This window comes from Hesperophylax consimilis, chromosome 27 (assembly GCF_061612785.1).
Source record: "Hesperophylax consimilis isolate HC1 chromosome 27, BYU_Hcon_1.0, whole genome shotgun sequence".
Taxonomy (NCBI): Eukaryota; Metazoa; Arthropoda; class Insecta; order Trichoptera; family Limnephilidae; genus Hesperophylax; species Hesperophylax consimilis.
The window spans coordinates 17,046,812-17,066,460 of NC_142862.1; the positions used below are offsets into that span (position 1 = coordinate 17,046,812).

Here is a 19,649-nt window from a genome sequence, read left to right on the forward strand (position 1 = left end):
CATCATCAACATTAATTGACAACAAGATAACAAATAAATCGTAGCCCACCTGAGTTATGACCCCTGGCAGTGACGGCAGATGCACCGAACGAAAAAAATTATATTACCTGACTGAACAACATTTATTTATTTTAACGGACATCGTCCAAATTACAAAATAATAACACGAATAAAGTAAAATGAAAAATACAGGAGTAGACAAAGGTACATGAAAGCAAAGACATAAGGCAGATATAATATAAGAAAATAAAGTGACAAGTCGAATCAAGTCAAGACTACGCCGTGGGTCAGGACCACAGGACACTTATAATATTCCGTCACTTGTTTAGCGACTGGCAAAAATCATTCAGACTTATCCCAAAAAAGTTAAGGTTTTGACTTGAGTTGACCAGTCTACACATTCTGGACAATGGTGAATAATATCCATAATTTGTCGAATGATGGTTGAGGAAGAGCAGTTCATTATTTCTGAGTCTTTGCGAGGGGATATTGAAGGGAATGAGTTGCAGTAGAGTAGGTGAATCAATAATACCATTTATAATTGTGAAGAAGCAAATGAGGTCATTTCTTTCCCGACGGACTTCCAAAGGAGAGAGGTTTAGAGTTAGTTCAATTTCATCATATGAGTATTTGCCTTTTTCTAAACCTAGCCTCCTAGCAATCCCTCTTAAGAACCGATGTTGAACAGATTCAATGCGTCGAATGTGGACAGCATAAAAAGGAGACCAAATAACACAAGCATATTCAAGATGGGGGCAAACCAAGGATTTACATCAAATCCTACCGGTTTCGGAACAATTGTTCCTTCCTCTGGGAAAAATATACTAACATAACATTGCAAAATACAAGGAGTAATGTTGATTTATTAAGAATCTCTTAAAATTATTGATAATCCTGTTAAAAACGGGACTGCAAGCCGCTTCCTGATAAAGTGTTCAAAATAATATCGGAACGCGAGTTCATCCACCTGCTTTTGTCTTAATAAAATATCATGACAAAATGCAAAAATGTTATGCTACGTATGAACACGTGTTCGGACATCGTGACAAAACATTGTTATTTAACTTAGTTTATCAGGATACCCATCAATTCATTGGTTAATGGCCTACAATCCCGTTTTTAACAGGAATACAAAAAAATGGATGAAATTGTTAATATTTTATAAATAAGCAATATTTTTTATCAGACAGTTTTCTCCGTGTAAGTGAACATATATATTATTAAGAGAAAGTTACAAGCAAAAAATGTGTATATTCTTGGTATGCCTTATATTGCCACGAATGTAGATAATAGGCATTAAAATCGCTTTCAAACGGAGTCAGGAAACTTACTACGATTCCAAGCACAAAAGTGGTTTTTATTTATATTGTAACAAAAAATTATAAGAAAGCAAAAAGTTAATCAAGTGAAACTGTCACAGCCAATCTGAGCTATAATACTGTATTTTTTAAAAGTTGTTTCCTTTAGGCGTTCATACATTTCTATTAAAAACAAATTTTTAGTAGTTTACATTAATACCTTTTTAAAGTTTTTTATATTTGTATTCCTACTCAAGTTAAACGATAGGAAAACCTTCAATTTATCTGAAGCATATTTTTTGGTATTCATAATGTCCACCAATTCGTTATAAAGATTAATCAAAATAGTGATTTAGCTTTAAGCTTCGCCTTAAGTGTTGAAGTGGGGGTGGAGGTGTGACTAGGGATTAGTGAAGAGTGGAGGGAGAACGGATGGTGAATGGGAACATATTATCTAAGATGGGACTGTGATTTTTATTAGTAGTAAATATATTATTATTATATAATAATAAAGGATTTTTAAGGCTTCTGAGTTATCTAAGCGGTTTCCTTTATTATTAATATGGAGAATATTTATCCCCGTATTTTATTCGAAACAACGATTATTTGCAATTTTAAATTAATTGTGACGGACGTACTGCTCCGGGCTCGGCCGCGGTCACCCACGATTAGGATAATAAGATAAATATAGAATTGTGGAATAAAATTAAATGAATCCTAACTGTCCTAAAGAAATAAAATTGTATAAAATGTATGTAATAATGTAAAGATGTAAATGTATGAAGCAATGAAAAATTAAAATGTTATCAATAAATGAAACGTCGGAGCTTGGATAGAGGTATACGGGCAGAGAAGTATTGTTAGAGCTGGTACAATCATGAGATCATTTAATTCGGGCACGATTATTAGAGTCGTGCTTATACGAGAGGGAACGTTCGGCCCCGGCCCGAAGCAAGGGGCCGTGCGCCGTCGTGGCGTGCGAGGTGCTTCGCCGTCAGAACGTTCCCCAAGCGCGATTCTGAAGATCGTGTCTGAACAAAGAGAGGCCGTGGTCGCGTTCGACCACGAGCCCAAAATTACCGGCCGAGAGGCGGTAGCCAACCCGGCGGCGGGCCGCGGGCGCGCCACAAACACGGGCTTCGATTCCAGGAATCAAAGAGAAAGCGGGCCCGTGTGAGCGTCGCTCGTCCGGCGAAGGCCGCCGGGGTCCTATAAAACGGGCAACAGTCCCTAGAAAAGTTAGATATCCAGCAACCACCACCAGCTCTACACTTCTCTCTGCTCAGCCTTCTACCTCGCTCCGACTTCTGACTCTACTCGCCTTCTCTTCTTCTTCTGACCCTCGCCTCACCCCGGACCTCTCTGCCTCTACAACAAGACCCGGACTCTACGACAAGGACCAGAATCAGCATCGGACCAGCTACAACGGCTTCAGAGACGGCCCCGTTCTACCCCTCCACGCCACTGAAGGAAGACATCTCACGCCTCCACGGATTGGGATCACCGCCCTGTTTACAGTCTTGTGTGTCACACATTACGTCTGGCACATTAATAGTTGAATAATTATTGCTTGTAAAATAATTGTTACCCTTTGTGCTATGCATAAAAAATCTGTCTTAAACATTAGTTTACCAAAAAAATAATAATTAATATTTGACAAGTTCTAGTATTTCACCTAAAAATGTAGACAATTTGTCTCGACGCCATCTAGTGAGAGAGTTGGCACTTACAATGCCTTTCTCATATAAAATAAAGTTGGTTGTTTTCAGGTGAAAAAATGTAACAAGCAGTAATTGTTGAATGAAACACTAGTATATATTGAATTATTTCGCAGATAAGCCGCCATAGCTCAGTGGTCAGAGCTGTCGACCGGAAATCGAAGGGACACGGGTTCGAGTCCCGTTGGCGTCATGTATCTTTTATCAGGAGATTTTTCAAAGTGGATGAGTGTTTCAGGCGAATAATTATTGCTTGTAAAATAATTGTTACCCTGAGTTCTCCCCGGGGCCACTGCATCGCTACGCCACTGCCTAAATCAAAGTAAATGTTTTGATGATTACCGTATTATTCCATCAGGATAAAACTGAGGTTATATTCAATTGTGTAATAAATTTCCACTAAATTTCAGCAATTTTCCTGGTAAAACGAGTAGGTACATTGACGATAGTCATGACTCCGAAAATACAAACAATAACATGAAGCGGTCCATTTCATCAAATTCATAATAGAATTAGACATCAACGCGCATTATGAAAATTTAATCTTACATTAATTGTAGTTGAATGGCGAAAATAATTTAAAATCAATTAAGAAAAATCTTGACAAACCGAGAGGCTTTCAAGTTATAATTGTACAGTCCAGGGCTACCAGGTATCGACAAAGTAGCGAACAAATTAAAACGTGTTTTGTTTACAATCATCATCAAGAATTCTCAGCTTTTTTAAATGTAAAACTAATGTTTATAAAACAAGTTTTTTTTATGCATGGCACAAAGGATAACAAATTGAAATAAGATAAGAAATTGAAAATGGTGACCGGGTGTGTCATCAAAATGGCAATTCAACACACCTCCAAAAAGTGATATGAAGTCATGAAAAGTGATGAAACAAAAACTAGGTTTAATAGTTACCTAAGTAACCTATTTAATCTAGTTTTTGTTTCATCACTTTTAATGACTCTATATCACTTTTTAAGGTGTGTTGAAATTTCATTTTGATGAAATATCATGGAACCATTGTGGATCTTCCAGAATGCGACTATTACATATTGCTCAATAAAATTTAGCCTTCAGGCCCGTTCCCACAGTTCGTATTTTCAAAGTTAGCATAGTTTCCCACATTTGCACATTCGACCCTACAGTAAAACAATTCATTGGCCTGGCATTTTTAAAAAAAATATTGTCTTGTTTGTGTATCACTTATGATTTAAGAATTCGTGACATTTTATGATCACCCTAGTTAAACCATCATGCCTAAAAATATTTTCCAATACCTTTCCCACCCCTGTCCCATAGTAATAAAAACCCCAAATAAAGTTTCATCTCCCTTAAAATAATCCCTTTAAAATATTTGTATTGTTTAAGTCACGTCTGTATTATTTAGGATAGTTAAGTGCATTATCTTTTATGTTTAAGAATGTTGTTTTGCGACGAGCGGGTGGAACAACTTTAATTTTGTAATATGTCCTTCAAGACTCACTTCTTCACTCTTAACAATACTCTTGAACCAAGTGGTCGACTGTAAAATCGTTGTTAATTTAATGTTTATTTGGGCTTATAAAAGTGATCAATTCCACAAAAAGTTGTTGCGTAATTAATTATTTCACTTGTATATTGTACATCGTAAGTGATCGTGTGATTTCGTTGACTCTACAGAGTGCTACAATTCATTGTTTCATAACCTTGACAGTTCAGTACCTATTCATAATGTCTGTTCTACCTACTAAAGCGGGTACTAAGTCAAAACGTAATGTTGCCGTAGAGAGCCCCGCTGCTGAGGCTGGTTCAGAGCCAGACTTTGGTAATTTACTAATTTTGTTTAAGGACGAAATTAAAGAAGAAATTAATAAAGTGTTCATGCAATTAAAAACAATGAATGATGCGCTAAGAGAGTGTCACTCCAAAATTAATAACCTCGAAGTCAAAAACAATGAACTTCAAACTAATTATAATCTGGTATTGTCCAAATTAAACCGTCTTGAGCAAACCTCATTAAAAAATAACGTGGAAATTATTGGCATACCGGAAAAAAGAAATGAAAATTTAATAGATATCATAAAATTGCTAGGAGCCAAGGCAGGTGTTGATGTTCTCCCAAATGATATTGATGGAATCTCTCGTACAAGGGTCAAGGAATTACCCAGAGAAAATCCTAAATTTACTCGTCCAATTGTAGTAAAGTTCACAGCCAGCCGCAGTAGAGATAACTTTCTTGCTGCTATAAGGAAGAAAGGCAGTCTCAACTCAAGTGATTTGAAGCTTCCCGGGGACTCCAAAATTTATGTCAACGAGCATCTGACTGCTGCAACCCGTGCGCTCTTCAAGACAGTGAGAGACTTAAGCAAGGATAAAAACTTTAAATTCAGATGGATCAAATACGGAAAAATATTTTTTATTATTATTATAATTTTAAGTGAAAATCTGTTATTGGATTTTATCTTTATTATTTAGTTTATTCTTATATATGTAAATAATCTGTTGATTTTCCCAAATAAATAAAATAAAATAAAAATAAGTTAAATATATAAAATAAAAAAAAGAATTTAGTTTAAATACAGATATCTCCCAGAAAAAGGGCAGTGTTGAAATAACTGGTAGGTACATGCGTACCTACGCAGTCAGTCGTGAGATAATTACTAGGTTTATGTAAACCTAGAGAAAACCATGAAGAATAAAGGAAACTAGAAATTTATTTATTTCTTTCAGTTTAAGTTTGAGCAGAGGAAAATAAGATCCTCTGCAATTATATTGTGAATTAATAAATTTATATGTCAAGAAGAAGAAGTGTTTTCCTGCATTCCATCTGACGGCGTGTTCTCGTACCACGATAGCAGAAACACATTGAAAATATCTCCCGATATTTGAGGCGAGTATTTATTATTTATAATAATTTGTTAAGAATTAACACCATTTAAGAAGATTATATTGATAACTAAATATCAATGAATATATAACAGATAAAGAAAGGAACAGAAAATAAAAAAAGTAACGGTCGCAACTAGGACTCGAACCCAGATTGTCACATGAATGACATTGAAGCCAAATGGTGAGGAGAAATTACCTGGCAGCCATCATGTATGACAAACTTTTGAAATGATTTGTATGCAAAATGGTTTAAAATCACAGACATAGGAATTAATAGACGAGAAGATAATGGCGAGGGGTAAAATCGACTGTTGAAGAACGAAGGGAGTAAGGCTGACTGTGATTCGTCAATAAATCAATCTGACAGTAAATAGGCATCTCGCATTATAATATCACCATTTACTTCTTAAAAGTAAAATCTGCTTTTGAATGAATAGACATTTTTACATGGGAGCGCAAATTACTCGCCACGTTATGAACAAATTTGCGAAGTCCAAATTCGGCAAAAAAATTCGGTTCTATTTTCAGAGTCGAATATTTCGTTTAAGTATTTAGTTAAGACACTTTTATAAATGTTCATAATTTACTTCCCAGCAACCAACCAGCTTTGTGTTTCGCGTCCAGACGTTTCTCGATGTGATAGTAACAACTGATTCATATTATACGATGTGAATATGCTTAAAATAAAGTAAAATAATGCTTATATATGGAATGTAATACGACAATTGGGTTTATTCTCTTTTTCACATCTATTTTTACAAGTTTTCATAGTACAAGTCAACATTTTGCCGTGTTATTTCGTAAAATGAACCGATGATGCCTCGACCATAGTTCGCACAAGAATGATGACGTCACGTTTTCAAATTTCACTTGAGGCCATAAGCGAGCACAAACGGCTCCAATGGAACCGGTATGGGGAGTGGGGAATAATACGCTTTTAATCACTTAGGGCAGGTCTACTAATATTCATATGTCTATGTTTAAAATAAACTATTAATTTTATTTTTATAAGTTTTAACTAGCTGACGTATACCCGGCGTTGCTGGGGGTTATCCTTAGGAGATAGACACAAACCGAACTTTTCTGTAGGCCTTTTTAAGATATACAATTTTGTTGTATATTATGTTGATGTATCTCATAGAGTTTAGCCGGCGTTAGCAATGTAAGCGCCCGAAAATATTTTTTTACAACTTGATTACAAAATATCCATCTTTCTCCACATTTTATAATATATAAATCTTCCGAAAGAAATTATCTAAATGATAGTGATTATCAAAATCCTTAGAGTAATTTAGAAGAACTAAGCGCACAAACGCTCATATTGAAACGATCTGTAAATCAGCCACTAAGATGTTGGGTTTTGTCATACACAATTCGAAAGACTTGACCAACGTTGCAGTAATAAGGCTGCTTTACTTTAGCTTAGTGCGTAGCATTCTCGAGAGTGGATCTCAGGTATGGGGGCCAGAGGACACTGTCTATGTACTAATGGTCGAGAAGATACAAAAAAAGTTTTTACGATACCTCTACATGAGAGAGTTTGGTTATTACCCATGGCTGTTTCCAACAGCATTTATCTTGGGAATGCTGGGTGTATGCAGCCTTAGTTCCAGAAGGGATGTTGCACTACTCCTGATGGCGTATAAGCTACTAAACGGTTTAGTATCAATAACAGACATTCTGGCTCGAATAGGATTTTATGTCCCGGATAATTTTGCGCGAGGCCGCCAACACAGGCTTTTGATTCTTCCAAGGTGCAGAACTAACTTACCAATGGTGATGCCCTTGGGAAGAATCACTAGGTTAATTAACTGCCTCGCAGGAAATTTGGATATTTTCCACATGTCCTACAACGTATTTAAACGTGAAATATTATCATTCAATAATTAAAATTGTAAATCTAAATTTGAAACTTTTTTATTTGTCCCACTTGTAAATGTACCTATTTGTTATTCACTTTTTTGTAAATGTTAATTATCGATATTGCAATGTTCTGGTTCATACTGTTTTTGTAAATAAACAATAAATAATTTAATACAATTTTATACTATTTAGAGATATAATATACATTACTTTAGTTTTATAATACACATTTGTTTATTTGATGAGACAGGGAATGGGACATATCATTAAAAAATGAAATAGGTTAAGTCATTTTTCATACAACTTCTAACTCTCCCAGCGGTTTCAAATTGTTCTCGAATAGCTCCAATAGCTCAAATTGTTCTCGAATAGCAGGGACAAAAATGAGTATTGCTGAATTATTAAAAAATCTCTTCAAATTACTCGTAATCCGGCTAAAAACGAGATAGCAGGCCGTTTCCGGTTAAACTTTTAGTGCCTTGTTAATATATGTATATTACGAAATGCGAAATTATTGTGATTTTTATGAACACGTGTTAGGACATATTGACAATACAACGGTATTTTAGTAAAATTTTAACAAGAAACCTATCAATTCATTCGTTAAGGACCTGCAATCCCATATTTTAACCGTTTAACGTTTTAAAAAATTGCAATATTTATCTGTAAGTTTTCTCCGTGCCTGCAGGGCCTTTTAGGTTCATGTATTTGTCAGCTACGATTTCACCGGTTACAAATTTTATTTTCACGGACTAAATGGTGATTTTACAATGCGAGTTAAATGTATACTGTCAGATTAATTTATTGACAAATTAGGTCACGCCCTCTCCCAGCTCCTCGCCCACTTGGTTTGCCGCCCTTTCCCTGACTGCGCTAGTCTATCAATTTAAATGTCTATGGTTATCCCTAATAAAGAGAAGGCTTAACATTTTTACTGTACGACACCAAATAGGTTAGTATTTAAATACGTACACAAATGTGCAGTGGGGGTAAGAGTGAAATAGTCTGACTTATGACAATGGGGTGGGTGGTTATTTCCTACATGAATCTTTATGTTAGTACTTATATCAAAAATTGTTTCGCTTGATTGACAAATTATGAAACCGATTCGAGTTTATAAATTAAAACCAAATTTTGCTAACTTTATGTGAATCCAGCATATAAGTTACCGGAGTTAGTGCGACTTTATCGAGATGGTGAAGGGGGGAGGGGTTGGAAAGTGTCTGGCTATTCTTCAATTTACTTAGGTAATTAAGACGGCTAAAGCCATTTCAAGCTAAATTTCGATTCTAAAAGGTGGTCGTGGGGCGCGCAAAGCTGAGAATACATATTATTTTTTATTAGCTCCACACTGTAGCCCCTGAGGAAAAAATCTCTCAGGGCCTGTGTTATATTTGTGTGGAGGATCTTTTTAGGGAAAAGAGGGAGGAAGGTCTGGGAAGGAAAAATTTATGACGGGGGGTAGATCCGGAATAGATCACTGTGTCCAGGAATGCGATGGGTCGAGAGAGTCCGGCTGGAGAGGTCAAAGGGTCTCCTTAAACCGGTCTCTCCCGATCCGGCCCACCACGCAGCAAATGGGCAAACGCATTCGCCGCCAAGCCCGGGACAAAGCTCACCCCACGAACCCGGAAACCCCTGCTAAGTCACCAAACGTAGAAAACCACTTGGGATGACCTACGGTAGGGGTGTTTGTAATCGAATGTATATTTACCACTCTGAATTATCCTAAACTAGTTTATTTATTTATGTAGCTACCTACATTTATTTTGTATATTTCGGTGATTGCAGATTACTTACGATAAACAGTGAAACATTTGAGAATTTGTTTATTACTAGTGGTTCAGAACATCGATAAGCATATTAATAATCAAAAATAATAACCACTGTCAGCGAACATTACCGACATCTCTGGAAGTAATGTGAATCCAAAACAAACGTCAAGTTATTGGTTCGATTCAAAGGAAAATATCGCATTTTGCTGTTAATATTAATTTATTATTTGCGGTACATCCAGCAAATGTAACAAAATAATTTAATTCGATTTTTGAAGACTGATTCAGATCAGAAAAATAAAAAAATAAAAAAATGAGAAGGAAAAAATAGCCAAATAAGATTTGTGACGACTCAAATTAATTCGACTAAAATTTATGAACAAAAATTGGATTTGAACACTGAATGGAAAATCCCAAAGTTTTCCCTTGGAGGGCTGATAGACCAACTCACGACGGACCAGATGGTACTAACTAGTATGAATTTCGTAAAAATCGACACCTCGTATCAAATTTTCGAGTGACACTTGGAGAAAAATGACTGATAAAAAATATTGGTAATTTATTAAGAATCTCTTCAAATTATTGGTAAACCGGTTAAAAACGATATTGACGAATTTAACCCTTAACGAATGAATTGCCAAGTTTCTTGTTAAACTTTTAGTAATATACTGTTATATCTCATAATTAATTCGTGTATTTACGTTACAATAAATTAAGTCTGGATTTAGCTATACTGTTCACTACCCGAGGGTTGGTAATTCTCTGTTTCTGCAAGCTTGTTGCCTGTCAATAATATCCCACAGGCAATTGCTACACACTAGCGACATCTGTCGGACTCTGGAGTAAGCTTTATGGCTGGTGCCATCTATCATTTGAATACCCAACTTTTTACCATACATTACATATACCAATGTAATATGCGGCCTGCAATCCCGTTTAAAACTAGACTATCAATAATTTGAAGACATTCTTAATAAATTAGCAACACATATTTTTTTATAATTTTTTTATAAAATTCCATATTCTAAGATTGTAATTTTTATTAGGCAAACATGAAAGGCTCTGCTATTGATCACAGTTCAAAATAAAACTAACGGTGCCTACACTTTTGGCAAAAAAACTTTTTTGCCAGCTTCACTGGTTATTTTTTTTAAATTAGTGAACTTCGGCACCTCATACTGTTAAAAAATTTACCACGCTAAACTTGCAACACATTTAAAAAGTTGCTTATTTAGTGCAGTTTTCGAAAAGGTATAATGTATATTAAAAAAGATGTTGCCACGGAACAGTGGTACTCGAAAAACTGATCTAACATGTGTCTTTTACGAAAAATTCTCACAAGAAAGGCATACTAAATGCAATATTGTATCGGTTATTCGATCCAATATTGTATAGGGTTTTCCAATGGGAGGTGTTATTTTGATAGCCCGCTATTTCGGTAGATGTTACTTTTGAAGCTGTCATTTTTTGACATTTGACAAGTAGAAACTACGCCATTAATAAAAATGGAACGATACACGCTTCAACAACGCATTGAAATTATTAAAATTCACTTGAGTGAATCAAATGCAAATCATCATTTTGAGTGATGAGGCCCATTTCCACCTCGGTGGCTTCGTCAACAAGCAAAATTGTCGCATCTGGGGCTCGGAAAACCCGAGAGTTATTGTTGAAAAGTCTCTCTATCCTCAACGTGTGACTGGTGCGGTTTATGGTCCGGCGGAGTCATTGGACCATACTTTTTCGAAAATGAGGCTGGAGCAACAGTTACGGTGAATGGATTGCGCTATCGAAAGATGATTAATGATTTTTTATGGCCGGAATTGGATGGTAGTGATCTGGACAACGTTTACTTTCAACAAGACGGCGCTACGTGCCACACAAGCAACGAAACCATTGATCTTTTACGATTGAATATCAAAATAACACCTCTTATTGGAAAATCCTGTATTTTTATGTCTTTCTGAGAGTCATTATTCGGACATAGCTATTTATTCATATTGCATATGTAACTCGTCATAAGCATAAATTTTCAAAAAGTGTTTTTTTTTATGTGATACCGCACAGGAGTCCCAACTGCTCCCAACCGTCTGGAGCCAGTGAGACTATGGCAACCCCAATTGGGGTATGTTGGGAGGCTGAAGGTAGAGGGAGGGGAAGCAGATGGGAAGAGGAAAATGGGGGAGAATTTTCATAAAATAATTCAATTAACGCCATCTATGAACGCGTAGATTTCAATTCTCCCCTGCTTAATATTTTCAAAAATCCCAAAGAATATAATTCCTTAACATAATCACCCACGTACCAACAATTAAGAATACCCTTAGGTCATTAATTTTAACAGGTGTATAAACACTGCTGGATTTCCAAATATTTTGGTTATTCTAATTTCTAATGAATCATTTTTGGACATTATAGAAATTTAAATGGGTGGGGATAAATAAAATCATATATATAAGTCGTCGCCGTGTGGACATATCCACAGTTTGATAATCGCCCCAAAAGGCGAAACAGCTGTCACATTAAAAACTGTAAAAATAACAGAAATACTTGCAGAACTTAATAATTATTATAACATTATTAAATTTGATTTATTTTGAATTTATTTAAAAAAAATTTGGTTATTTTTTAAAATTATATAAAAGGAATATGTATTTTAAAATACGCAGGTATTTACCTAAATCCAGATAAAAATAACGAAATTAAACAGAAGAATAATGCAAAAAAATATTATTATTGTTACATAGGTATGGAAACCATCGCCACCTCAACCAAGGCCAGAACACTAAATCAAGTTTGCCGTCTATTTATTGAAGATTCTTTCGAGGTGGTTTTGGTTAAACCCTTTGAATAGCAAACATAACAGCAAAAATAGGTCTATTTACATAATAGTGTTGTTTGATTTGAAAGATCCTACCTGAGTTGTCTGCGTTTCTCGGCCAAGGCGAGCGTCTGTGCGTGAGTCAGGTTAGTGGAGCTGGGAGCACGCGCAATCTCCGCCTCCGTGACGGGGAACGAGTCCTGTTCTTCGCCACCGTCCTCGGCGCCCAGAGTGAAGTTGGGCTTGACGGAGACAACGGCAGGAGGGTAGAGAATGGCCTAGAGAACAGTCAAGACTTATGGTTAACATATGACATTCCACCGAAATCAAGAACCAATCAAAGCCCTTGTTCGCTGCTGCAAACAAGTGCTGTTGTAGAGTGGCGTGAATAAAGTTTTGATCAGGGTAAAAAACAGCGAATTAATTATCAAAAAAAACACCGACAACAACTCCCTTCGTCCAAGATATCGATAAAAATCTAAAAATTTCTTTAAATATCTTCTCTAGATATTCGAATAACCGTTTACTGTACATTATACAAATTTCCATGTTTTTTTCCCTAAATAAACAGACAACATTACAAAAAAGGCAACGTAGTCAACATAAAATAAACATAGTCAACATGTTCAAGAGATACCTGGATGACATTTTTATGCAGCATATTTAAAGAGCGATTGCGTATATTTGTTGTAGATATGTTGTGAACTTAAGAAAATTGTGATTTTTGTGTTGATGTTTTAAAAATAAAAACCTTCTGTTGTCACTGTATTATGCAGAAAATTTTGTAAAATATGTATCATGTAAAAGCCCATCAGGGCGTTTAAATTAATAAATAAATAACAAATATTACGATAATATATTGTTTCGTTAGTTGTATTAATTACAGAGCCACCAACAGATGGCACTGATGGCTACATTTGGCGGTGACGGTGTAGTTGTACCTAAAGCCTTTTTTGACATTACACGGAGAAAATTTACTGATAAAATTGCTAATTTATTAAGAATCTCTTCAATTTATCCGAAATCCGGGTAAAGCGAGATTGCGGGCGAATTGATCGATGCCGGAACATGCGTTCATAAAAATCATGTTTTCGCATTTCTTCATTATATATTATCAGGGCAAATGCGGGTGTTATATTAGGAATATACTAAAATTTTAACAGGAAACAGCGTGCAATCCCATTTTTAACTGGATTTTAATAAATCATAAATACTCATTTTTCTCCGTGTATCACAAACGAATCGTCCCTTTAATGCGCATACATTTACCTGTATATTTTTTTGTGTAGAATACAGCCAACACTTGCGTTGCGTTGGTACCTTCTTCGCGCATATTTTTGAAAATGTAGATTGATTTCTGGCAATGAATTTTAATATTACGTATACATATTTTTTTATGTGAGTGAGGCAGGGTAGGCAGTGCTTTTGTAATGCACGCCTCTGCTATGTATGGTATTCGCTTTGGCGCCAGCAGACTGGCCATCGCCATCGCCTAATTGTCAGCGCAGTTCAACAGAGGGTGACTTGTTGAGGGGACGGTTGAGGGCAGCCATTACTTTTCCGAACCAATTTCAAGGAATCAGACAAGTATACTAAGTATACTATCGGTACATCACATCAAGACTCTCACTTTTAAAACTCCCCCGACTGTCCGTACGCGGCAAAACATAAATGTATACATACAAAAATGTTTACGTGTTCTCATCGAAGGATCGAAGGCAGTTTGTTCTTGTTATTGAAGCTATTGGAGAGAGCATTTATGAAGAGGAAAATAAAACAAAAAATACTTTCCCATGGCAGTGTACAATCCAAGAACAATATCTACAGCTTCTGACGCACCACAGATAGTTGGTTCAGAGAAGGTGGTTCTTTAAACCATCACAGGCAGCACAGTGGCCAGATGTGACGCGACCCTATAAAGACGGTGGGAAAGAGGAGAAGATTTGGTAGCGGAGACAACGTTTTAACACTAAAAAAAACATCTCCACACATGCAACAAATGGAGTACATATATATCTTCTTCCGTGACAGGAACGAGTCCTGAGGAGCGGTTCTACTGGATAAGGAATAAATTGTCTTTAACCTTAAAATTATCGTTTTTTTCGCTTAAGGATAAGGAATTGCCTTAACCTTAAAATTAACGACTATGTTGTTTTTCAACTGAGAGAATCGCAGTTAACAAAAAAGTCATTAATTTTAAGGACAATTATGATGTCATCCGAGAGAACTGGACTATTCCACTTCTTAGCTTATGTTAACGTAAAAGTCGTTAATAATTTAAAGGTTAAAGACAATTCTTTATCTTTAAGTAGAAATGGAGAATAATATTTTTTTTTTGGTTAAGGACAATTCTGCTGTCAGGCGAGAGAGCTGGAATCGCAGTTAACGTGAACGTCATTATTTTTTTTTGCGGTTGGCGGCATTTATTTTTACTCGGGAGATATTTTCAATTTGTATTAGTATTTCGGATGACTAATTATTGCTTATAATTATTTGGTAACGTGAACGTCGTTAATGATTTTAAGGTTAAAGACAAACCTTTATCATAAGTCGAACTGGAATCTCCGCCGTCCTTGGCGCCCACAGTAAAGATGGAATTGAAAGCAGGCTAAGGTAAGGACTTACATGTTCGGCTTCCTCCGCAGCGTCTATCTTCTCGAAGGGATCACTGTCGCTGGAGGAGCACCTGGCTTGGGCCTCGGACTCCATGCCTTTTGGGACTTGCAGTCCCGCAGGTTTTTCGTCGGCCAGCTCCGCTTCTGCAAAATTAAAATTCTGTTAAATCACTAAATACTTTAAAATATACAGATTGCATACATTTCGTAAATCAGTTTTCTCAAACGCGCACGTTGATTAGTTATTACATTATTGTTTTCCTACTTATTCTTGACTGAAATGATTGACTTTAACCAAAACCACCTATATCACAAGACCGGGACACTGAATCAATCTCATAGACTAATTGGCTCCAGACGGTTAAGTTTAGACTCTTGTGAGGATTTACATAAAAAGAACTCAAGTTTTCAAGTTCTGAGCACATGTTGTTTTTGAAGATAATATCTAAACATCTGTAAAACCATAAACTTTCATTAGCCAGTAATAAAAAGAGACAATACCGAGATTATTACACATATATTATATTTAATAGTATGATATAACCATGTACTATGAATCAAGTTTCAGTAAATGATAACTACCGACTTGGTGAGTTGATGTTGGTTAAGGTTCGTCTGATTGCTATTCATTTCCAATTGTGGGTAATTCGTCAGAAAGATTGCTTACCACAATACAATAAGTAATCTACGTGCCAAATATGGTAGCAGTCAGCAGGGCTGTGTGTCATAAACGGCGCGGCGGCCCTAACTCTGTTGCCGAAGATATCGACCCAAGTTCAACAAGTATTTGGCTAGTGTGAAGGGTTGACATGACAACAGTACCGTAGAGTGATATGATAGATGATAAAGATAATGCAGCGCCCTTGAGGTGATTCTGCACAAAAACGGCGCTATATAAATTATCCAAATATTATTATTATCATAGAATAACTTCGGATAGGGCAAGTGACTCCGGACATGTGCATTGTTCTTGACTCTCATGTATAACGTACCCTTAAGAATAAAGGGTTCGCGGTAATCACTTATCAGTTGGATGCCGGCGACCGTGACCAATGTCCGTGTGTTGTTAATTTGAGGCCAGTCTTCTTGAGTTTGTTAAAAAAATCATTTTTATCGAGGTTTTAAAAATGTGAATTTATATAAGTGTGGTGTATAAAGTACTGTGAAAGTCACTATTGCCATAAAGCGCCGACATTGGTTAAAAATAATCTTCATCATTGAAATCAGGGATCACAATAATTATTCCAAAGTACACCTTGAATAACATAACAATAGAAAATGTTGTAATCAATTCATTGTATTTTGCATTATAAAAATATCTAGTTTCCCATGCTTGTTTTTAGTCCCAACGGAGTGAGAGGAGATAAATGCTATTTTACCATAAACAGTGCTCGAATTTAACCGGAGCAAACCGGAACGTGGTTCCTAGTGGTAAATTTCACAAAAATCTACTGTCCATTTATGTAAATAGGTTATTTTAAAATATAACACTCTGGTACGTGAAGTTTTTTCTTAATAAAAAAGAAGAACAAAAACTGTGATTGAACAAATCGACCTGCGGCGCACACATTATGATCACAAACCACGGAAAGGATTATACTTGAACCATAGATCATACTAAGATTAGTTTTTCATATGATTACCGCACTCGAGTCCCAACTGCTCCCAACCGTCGGGAACCAGTGAGACTATGGCATCCCGAAATGAGATATGTTGTCAGGCTGAAGGAAGTGGGGAGGGGAAGCATATAGGAAAGAGGAAGCTTGGGGAGTACCACGCTATTCATATATGGTCACCAAACACGGCTAAAGCCATTTCAAGCAACGTTTCAATTCTGAATGGTGGTCTTACACGAGGGCGATACTGAGAGTATCTTCCACTCTGCAACGTGCCGCAAATATCCTATAATTTTAATTTTAATTCATAATTTTTTTTTAAATACAAATAAATGAAATAATCTAAATAACACAAATTAATCGATTTTATGAGGTTTGAGAGATTTGAACCCGCGACCTTCGGCTTGCTAGTCGAGAGCTTTACCCCTCGACCACGGAGTAGGAACTGATGTATTTATGTGTGTACAGTATGCATACATACTAATATGTAAACTATTTAATATATCACATTATAAATCTAATTATGCGAAAAATTCATTAATAGGACGTATTTGCAAAACATGCAATACTACGAGATGCTAATATTTTTAATAGTACCTTGAATACATATAAAAAACAAACTGACTGCTCCTATTTCTTGGTGCAAAATTGTTAAATACTTTTTAGAATTTAATCCTTAGGACGGGTTGTTTCGCAGAATTTGAACAATTTAGTTAAGTATATATGTTTAGATAATTCATGGAACTGAATGTATCATATAATGTAATATAAAATGAATCATTATATTGATCATCGGTTAGAAGAACACCATGTCGAAAAATTAAATTTTTGCTAATTATATGTTTAACCTGATAAAGAAATCATTGCTTTCGAAACATGTCCATTATTTTTATTAAATAGTGTGTATACAAAGTTATGTATTTTCTTTAAAAATATTAAAGAAAATTTTTTTTTGTGTATTTGGGGAAACGAACAGTTTTACAATTTTATATAAATAATTACATTTCACATTTTGCATTAACTAGTGAAGTTTCCACATAAAATTCATGTTACATACAGAAAAAAACATAAATAAAGAGAAAAACACCTTAATGAAAATAAATGAAAAATTTATTAAATTGAAAATGGGGGCTCAGGACAAGCAAAACACACAACGAGGCCCTCATTATCATATAACGTTTGAAAATACATAATATTATTGTATCAATAAAAAAATAAAAAGATTATTTACTTTGTCGATGCGATCGTCCCGGTTGGAAACATTACAAAATCAAGCACTGCAATACCGACAGAATACCTCTACTGACATCATAGTGTGCGCTCTGTGGAGCGTGCACAGTAAACACAGCTTTATTTTAATAATTATCATTAAAACATGTTTTCGTGTTATTATACAGTAAATTTAATTAGTTTACCGACAATTACATTAATAATTTGTTAGTATTTTACATACGTGTAATTTAGTGCATAACGTATGAATAAAATAAAAGGTTTACTTACGAATTCCAACGAAAAACGAAAACCAACTTATTGCTTTTGAGATGAATTGACCCATACAATCTGAATAGAAAAAAAATTATGAAGAAAAATTAATTCATGTTAGGCTAGCACAACATGGATAGCGGGACGGCATTAGAGATTTTTATAATGTAGTGGCTCGTGAATAATTGAATTTTTGATATGGTAATACTTTACAAGAATAAAACCGTCAAAGAAAGTTACCAGAGTGGTAGATACAGGGGTATAATGATAATAATAATATTTGGATGATGTATATAGCGCCGTTTTTGTGCAAAATCACCTCAAGGGCGCTATGTTGAAAGATCACAATTCAGAATCGATTTTTTTTTTAAATGGCTTTAGTCGTTTTGGGGACCAGATCTAAATAGCCAGGTACTTCCAAACCTTCGTCTCCCTCATCTCCTTCCCTCCAGCTTCACGGCATACTCCAAATAAGGATGTCATAGTCCCACCGTTACAAATATGTTACAAATGAGGAGGTTCTCCAAAGAATCGAAGGAGGAAGGCACCTGCTCAGGACCTTGTCCGAAAGGCGTGCAAGATGGATCGGCCATGTTATACGACAAGAAGGCCTCTTGCATGCCATAATAGAGGGTATGACCGAGGGGACCAACTCTAGGGGACGCCCACGCCGAGAGTACCTGGAGGACCTGCTGGTGGACGTGCGCTGCTCATCATATGCAGAAGTCAAAAGAGCCGCACAAGACAGGGAAGAATGGAAGAGGAGATTAGATGAAATTGGTGCAAACCAATCCCAGGACTGAAACCAGAGAGAGAGAGAGTCCCACCGGCTCCGAACAGTTGCGAGTGGTAAAGACTGTTGTGCAGGACTCACGAAAAATATGTAGTAATATAGAAGACAAATACGTTATTCATAGTGTGTCTTAAAACACTACGAATGTAGGTAATAGGTATAAAAATCGCTTACCAAGCGGAGTCTACAAGTGATCGATTTAAGCGCAAAAGTATCTTAGCCATAAAATAATACTTTTATTTTTTATACGCGTTAATAATGTTTTTAATTTAATATATTTTATAGCGTAATTAATAATTTTATTTTAATTCCACTCAAGCCAAACTGTAGGAGAAACTTCAATTTATCCAAAGCATATTTTTGGTATTCAAAATTTAAGCCGCTTCGTAGTAAAGATTAATCGAAAATAATGATTTAATTGATTGCTTCGCCTTAAAATGTTTCATGGAGATTATCCATTAAAATAATATAATAAATTGTTTTATAGAGCTAAAAAATAAAAAAAATATATATATTCTTGACTACGTTGAGCTCTTATATAAGTAATGATGCATTGTGAAATGATTTTTACAAAGCATTTTTTCTGATATCTTATCTTTTTGAATCCTGATTGAAATAATTGCATCGGAAAGTTTTACATACGATTAATGATAAAATAATAAAGCCACGGTTGTAATAAATCTCGTTTTTATCTCCTACTCCCACTCTTCAATAATCTCCCGTGCGCCTCCACCCCCACTTCAACACCTTCCATTTCATGCTTACCATGTAAACTGGTAAGCATTAATAAAAAAGATAGTGGTT

General features: G+C 35.6%; 1 protein-coding gene across 4 annotated transcripts in view; it reads right to left on the reverse strand.

The window, feature by feature from the left end:
• Nucleotides 1-19,649, reverse strand: part of ACC (acetyl-CoA carboxylase) — a 188,388-nt gene that overhangs the window by 136,421 nt on the left and 32,318 nt on the right. For all 4 annotated transcript variants that reach the window (XM_089647729.1, XM_089647726.1, XM_089647728.1 and 1 more), the window contains exons 2-3: nt 14,965-15,098; nt 12,436-12,617 (exon numbers count right to left, since the gene is read on the reverse strand). In XM_089647729.1, coding sequence (XP_089503855.1) covers nt 12,436-12,617; nt 14,965-15,048 — 266 coding nt within the window. In that variant the 5' untranslated portion in view covers nt 15,049-15,098. The remainder of the gene's footprint in view (nt 1-12,435; nt 12,618-14,964; nt 15,099-19,649) is intronic.